Source organism: Ambystoma mexicanum, chromosome 13 (assembly GCF_040938575.1).
Source record: "Ambystoma mexicanum isolate Mex_15411 chromosome 13, UKY_AmexF1_1, whole genome shotgun sequence".
In the NCBI taxonomy this organism is placed as follows: Eukaryota; Metazoa; Chordata; class Amphibia; order Caudata; family Ambystomatidae; genus Ambystoma; species Ambystoma mexicanum.
Genome location: NC_090938.1, coordinates 427421532 through 427428629, shown reverse-complemented (window position 1 = coordinate 427428629; position 7098 = coordinate 427421532). Strand labels below are relative to the sequence as shown.

The following is a 7098-nucleotide window of genomic DNA, read 5'->3' as shown; positions in this document are numbered from 1 at the left end:
GATGAAACATCCTTCCGGACACTTTTACTAACCAAGATGATGCTTTTTGTATTTCTATTTCCCTAGCAGCATCCCACCTATGCATGAACATAGCCAGGCACCAATTGTTTGCTGTATTTACTAGACTGGTAATATCTTAGTCTCAACAGGCATCTGACAGTAACAGTCATATTGACCCAGGACCCACTTGTGTTCTGAGAGCACTATTCCACAGGAAATGGAGTTCTGGAGCTCCTACATTTGGTGCCAAAAAAGGGACTGTACTCATGAAGGTTTTCTCCAATTCCAATTGGAGATGGGATGAAAGAATCTGTGCATTTGTGTGACGCTGAAAACCTTAACGGTCTGAGATTATTTTCTCCTCCTAACTCCTAGGTCTTTTTTTCAATCTTCCAAAGGATATGTGTAACTTATACTACCAGCTCTCAGTATTTGTCTCCAACTCACATCTGTTCTTTGACCATTTTTTATCTTTATTTGAATGTTTGTATTGCTTTTGATGCTGAAATGTTTCTAGCCTCCATTGAGACCAGCAACATAAAGAGAAATGCTGCACTTCATTAAATCAATGTTCTGACACTGGAGAACCAACTGTGAGGAGTATCTTTTGATGTTAAATTAATACATTTCAAAACCACCTGCAGCAAAGAAGTCCATTAAATGTCAGTTATTTACAATGAGTTTTTTCAATAATCCTTTACAAAAATTGCAATTTCAGTTTTTTAACATGGACGTTCTTCTCAGTGAGAATGTTCTCAAAGACTTTTGCACGTCCTTATTCCTTAGAGTGTACACAATGGGATTGAAGAGTGGAGTTGCTGCTGTGTAAAGCGGTGAGAGGGCTTTGTTGAGATTCAGAGCCTGGCCTTTTGCAGGCACCACGTATATGCTTATTAGTGTCCCAAAGTAAGTGACAACCACAGCGAGGTGCGAGCTGCAGGTGGAGAAGGCCCTGTGCCTTCCTTGTGAAGAAGGGATTTTCAGAATGTCAGAGATGATATGAATGTATGATGCAATGATCACCAGCAGAGACACTGAGGTAATAAGTGACGAAATCACAAAAACCTCCATTTCAACAAGGGAGGTATCGGAGCATGCTGCTTTTATAAGTGAACCGAAATCACAGAAGAAGTGGTCAATCAAGCTCAGCCTGTCGAACTGTAGCATGCAGAGAAAAAGGCTGGTGATTGCTGTAGAAAGAAAGCCAGTCATCCACGCAGCAAAGGCCAGCTGAAGACAAAGTTGTTGGCCCATGAGTACCACGTAATGTAAGGGCCGGCATATAGCCACATATCTATCATAGGCCATCACTGTAAGAAGGAAGCACTCAGTGGTCACCAGGAAAGCTGAAATGTGAAACTGTGAGATGCAACCGGAAAAGGAAATGGGAGATCCTTCAGTCAACAAGCCACTGAGCATCAAAGGAGCAATTGCGGTTGTGTACCAGACCTCAACGAAGGACAAATTGACAAGAAAAAAGTACATTGGAGAGTGAAGGTGAGAATCAGCAGACACAACAACAATTATGAGGATGTTTCCAATAACTGTTAATATGTAAATGGTAAGAAATACCGTGAAAAGGAACGGCTTCAGTTCAGGGCGGGTCTGAAATCCCAGCAGTTGGAATTCTGTGACACCGGTTATGTTCCCCAAACATGCCTTGTCAACCATGGCCATCATCTAAAATAGGGAAACATTGTTATTGTTGTGGCATTCCCATTAAGAGTCACTGAGAATACATGTCATGATCACCAAGTTAGTTTATCCAGCAGTTGTGTCTTAGAGCATTGCAATAAAGCAAACACGTAGCAGCATATTGAAGAAAGAAACTTTCATTATCATTAAACATTTCAATATAAAATGCATAGGTGGGTCATGGCATTACAGTGGGATTGACATTTTAATGAGTTGTTATGCGATCTCGTCCCAGTCCCTAATTCGGCATACCATACAATATTGCGCTATTTGTGCATTAATCATAAATGCTTGATATGATATATGATATGACATTTATAAAGTGCCTATAAACAAGTGTTTCATGGCTTGACGAGGAAAGGGAGGGGGAACAGAGGGAAGACAACATAGCCATCAGTAAGCTCCCTGCCTCTCCCACCATGCTGCTCACACTCCTTACCATACTCTCTGCTCTCTCACCACTCTCTACACTACCCCATCCAAAAGGAACACCACTAGGCCCTGCCACAACTTCCATCCAACCCACTGCCATGGATACATCACTACAAACACAGCCTTCACGAGCAGACACATCACCTCCATGCCTCAGAACAATCTGTAGATTGGAAAGACTTAGAGCTCGTACTCTGACTGCAGAACACAACACTCAACCCATTCTCACAACACACACAAACAATAGACTAGGCTCCCGCTCTACCCATAAACTTACCCCTTGCCTCGAACACGCAAACACATGCAAACAGCCACCCACCAACCACATCAGGTCCCACACTACCATTACACAAGAAACACCAGACTCCTCCTCCACCCACACCATCACAAAACATTTACACACACCGCACATCAAATGTGCTCTCATCAACGTACGCTCCCTCCCAGCGAATGCATCTGAGATCCACGACCTTATAACCGACAACAACATTGATCTACTAGCCATCACAGAAACCTGGCTACATGAGGCCTCTGGCCCCGCTGTCACACTTGCACTACCACCAGACTTCACCATCCTCAGACAAGACAGAATAGCACGAGTGGGAGGTGGAGTAGCCCTCATCTACAAAGAAAGCCTCCACCTTCGACTTGTCAGTCACTCCTGGACCAGCAACTCTGACCTTCTATCCACTAAACTCACCCTGTCCCCAAACAGCACCATCAATATTCACGTACTGTACCGCCCCCCAGGACTCCCCCTAGACTCTCAGGAACACCTCATCCACATATTCAGTTTATAACATCAAAAGTTCCACCAAGACCCTCCTATTAGGAGACTTCAACTGGGGATTCAATGATGAGAAAGACAAATCTGCTAACACCCTCACTAAGGAACTTAATGACTTAGGATTCACCAAAAAAGTATTAAATCTCACACACTCCAAAGGTCGCATCCTAGATTGGATCGCAGACCATAACTGCCTCTTTACTATCACCTCCAACACCACCTTGCCTTGGACCGATCACAACTGCATTGAATTCACCATAACCATCGCCTGAAGCTGCAAAACTCTCACCCCTGCTACTGCAGCGCAAGTGGGAAGCTCCATGAAACTCAATGAGGAAAACCTGCGCCCTTATTCCAATATCCCTGAGCTAGCACCCCCCTTCGCCAACAACCCCAACACCCTAGCAGAAATTTACAAGGAGATCATCACTAAAGCTATCAACGAAATAGCACCACTTGAATGTAAAAAAGATAAGAAATCACTACACGCCAACTCCTGGTTCACTGAAGAACTTCAAGCATTTTTTAGGTGAGGGTGTTCTGCTTTTAGGGATTGTTGAGGTAATACACTAACCGTAAACTAGCAAGTAATCCCACGTCTATACAGTGGAATTACACTGCCACCACCACATGTAATTAGGCAAAAATTCTGCCTGACCAAGTGGCGGTAACAGCGATTCCTCAGGGCTATTCTTTGGAGGATTTACCTCCAATTTTTCGCTTAACTCGTAGTGAGACTCATAGGGCCTCATTACGACTCAGGCGGTAAGGGGTTTACGGCGGCGTAAACAGCGCCGACCCTTACCGCCTGAGTACGAGGTCCCTTAGCGCCATGGAGGTTTTAACACCTGCTTTTAGCAGGTGTTAAAATCCATGGCGCTAAGGGACCATGGAGTTAATTACGCCACCGTAATTTACGGTGGCGTAATTAACGCCTTCCCCACTCCCATTATGCCCTATGGGGCAAAATGGGAATGGGGAAGGGTAAATAGGAAAATGAGGATTTACCGCCCCGCCAAGGTTGGAATGGGGCGGTAAATCCGCCAACCACCATGGCGTAAACGTAGTTTACGCCATGGTGGTAAAGTCACGGCCCAGTCGGTAACTTACCGCCTGGGTCGTAATGAGGCCCATAGTCTTAACCACACCCACAAAGGTAATGTTGTGCTGGAAAGCCTGACCTATTACTCAGTTTTACTCTTGGAGGGTTGGGAATTTTGGACAATGGCACAAACTGCAATGATTCAAACAGTATGCACCACTTAATTTGTTATAAAAGCTGCCTGTACTGCACAACATCGAAGTATGCTGTAGCTTCCCGCCCGTGAATGTTCAGGGTCAGCCTTACGCATTACCCTAACATCAGAATGCTCAGCCAAAGGTACCAAATACCTTCTCCATCGATCTTTACTCTGCTGAGGTGTTTATGCTCGAGCAGAGTTCGCAAATTTCACTTATGGTTTTAACATCTTTTAATGGCATTCCAGTCCAAGGGATCGGAGGTACGTGGGCAGCAGCAGTTGGCAACTTGCCTTATGTCTGTTATGCCCCTTTCTACCATCAGAGCTGTAACCATGAGAAGGAGGTTTAGTTGTTTTTAATCAAACATTTTTTAGATGTGCCTGAACCACCTGCACATATTTCATGTGCCAACTATTCCATTCCACAAGACTGCATTTAGAAATGTAGTACTATTCCCTGAAACGTTCATATTACACAGCATTCTAGCTGCTTCTCAAAGGGGGACAGCAGGAAACTCAGGCGAAACCAGATATAGCATTGAAACCACAATTATTAATTTGCACCCAGGGAAGGGCGCTCAAAGCGGACGAGAACACATTGTGTACTTCCCGCTTTTTCCAGCCACTGCAGGCCCTACCCCAGGTGGTGCTATCCCGAAGAGGAGACCCACACACAATCCCTTGCTTGTCATGCACCCACCTTCTGGAACTCGATCCCGATGTCGACTCGGAATGCCCTGACAATTCTCCAATTTCTGAAATCTCTCCAATCACGGCTCTTTCAACAACACCTGGCCAGGACTAATTCCAATGAATACACACACCGACGCAAAGACCTCACAGTACTACACTACTGTTAAAAGATGGCAGCCCAAATGCAGGCTACATACACCGTGTACAGTGCTCTGCTGCTCTCGAGCTAGTTCCACACTTTAAACAATGAAAATAAAAGAAAACATTGTGGGGAGGCAGCATGGCTCTCCCCAACAGGCTCTTCCTGTTGCCTCCCCAAGTCCCCACCCTCTCTCCAACTCCAAAGACATCCCGCACCTGGGCCCATCCCTCTCACTCCCCACTTACCTGCTGTGTTCCTCCCACCTGCCGTCATGGAAATAGAAAAGGAACTACCTCCCTTTTCCTATGGTGGCAGCCATGTTGTTTTTTGTTTTTGGTATGCGCTCCTGCAAAATGCTTGGCTCCCATCTCTCATAAAAAAAAGATCTTGTTTTTTGTTTTTGTTATGGGCTCCTGAAAAATGCTTGGCTCCCATCTCTCATAAAAAAGAAAACTAAACTATCTGCACCCCGGATGAATTCCGGTGTGCGAATAGCAATTAAGCACTTGTTGGGGGGCGTACATGTCCGGTCATGGCCCACAGTCCTTGCATAGGCCTTCACTTCTCTCAGCCTGTTTAGACTCGGCCTGGCAGGCCGTTTCCAATCATGTATGCCCCCCAGCACCAGAGTAATAGCTATATTCCAACCCTGCCTCACTTGTGTCCAGATGGCAGACAGCTTATGTTCTGATTGCTGCCTCTAAAAGATTGTTTTATGGCCTAACCAAAGGTAGATAATTGGATTCAACAAGTACCCCTACTGTACTCAACTGTAGAACACACTGCCATCACCAAATCTTGGGCAGCAGAGATCTGAAAATGCTCTTTCAACTAACATAACATATAACAGTCTTGAATTAATAGAGTGGAAGCATTAACTTTCCAATGGGACAGGATGGTGGTGAAGTGGGGTAGTTTGGCCAATGTGGCCAGACTCTTTTGCAGTGGCAGAATCTGGGGAAGATGCAGAATCTTGCAGTGGTGGAGTAAAGTTGGTGGGAGGAGGGGTGCATAAACTTACATGGCCTTTTTGCAGCAGAACACCTGTCATAGGGACAAAAAGGAATGATATTTGCTCTCCCCTTCCCCCCACTGGTCTAAACCCTCTCTTCTGACGGCCTCTGTGGACAGCCAACATGTTCATAGTCTCTCTCTCCCAGGAGTGCATATTGTGCAGCATGGATTAAGGAATGGCAAGTCAGAGGATTGGCTGCTTGGAAAGTACCTTCAATTCCCTAAGTGCAAGGTTCTCTGGGTTAGTCCTTTCTTAGATTTCAGGGGGCAGACAACGCTCAAACTGTGTCCTCAACCAACTTGTACAAGTGATGTGTACAGTGTGATTGTCTTGGTCTTTGACTGTTTGGTAATGCCCTTCAGAAAAGGTAGTGGTTGAAAGATGTGCATCGGTCAGTTAGAATTGTGGCCTCATTCATTGCCATGTGAACAGGAATCTGCTTAAAGGACGGGGGCATGAGGCAGCTTTAGACTTCAACTAATAGGCCCTTGAAAGTCAGAAAACAGAGTGGTTGCAGGTTTTGATCCTGTGACCTGAAGTGTGAAAGGTTGTCTTTATGTGAATATACTGCCACCCATCTTCAAAATAAAGGCGACAGGATAGATGTGTCAGATAACACAGATATATACAGCTTAAGGCTCCCATTTCCTTTTCCATGATGCCTGGCATTTCAGTTTTATTTAGAAAGGGAGCATAATGATGGACACACAGAGACAGAGGGAATCAAGTGGTGGGGGTGTGAAGGGAGTAGGTGGGAAGGACAGGGCAGGCCACTGCATAAATAGGGGCCCGTTGCTTTGGTAAATGGTCAAAAGCAGTCTTACATAAATTGGTGGGAATGATTAACACCAAAGTGACTTAGAGCCCTTTGGGTAGCACGCATGCAATGGATGCGATGCAGAACAACTCTTAAACCAAATAATCAGACCTACTGGCAAAGCTCACTGTTTTAATAACAATTGTCTAAAACAGGGAGTTACAACGGACATCAACGGACATTCGCTTGAGCTTCTTGGCTCATTTCACATAAAAACACATATTTACACTAAAACTTAGTCATACGTGACGTCATACTACGTGGCAAATGAGAAAA

General features: G+C 45.0%; 1 protein-coding gene across 1 annotated transcript; it reads right to left on the bottom strand.

Annotated features, from left to right (window-relative positions):
• Positions 1-714: 714 nt before the first annotated feature.
• On the bottom strand, positions 715-1677 carry LOC138520415 (olfactory receptor 11L1-like). The gene has a single exon (XM_069632815.1). The coding sequence runs from the start codon at positions 1675-1677 to the stop codon at positions 715-717; it is 963 nt and encodes a 320-aa protein (XP_069488916.1).
• Positions 1678-7098: the final 5421 nt, after the last annotated feature.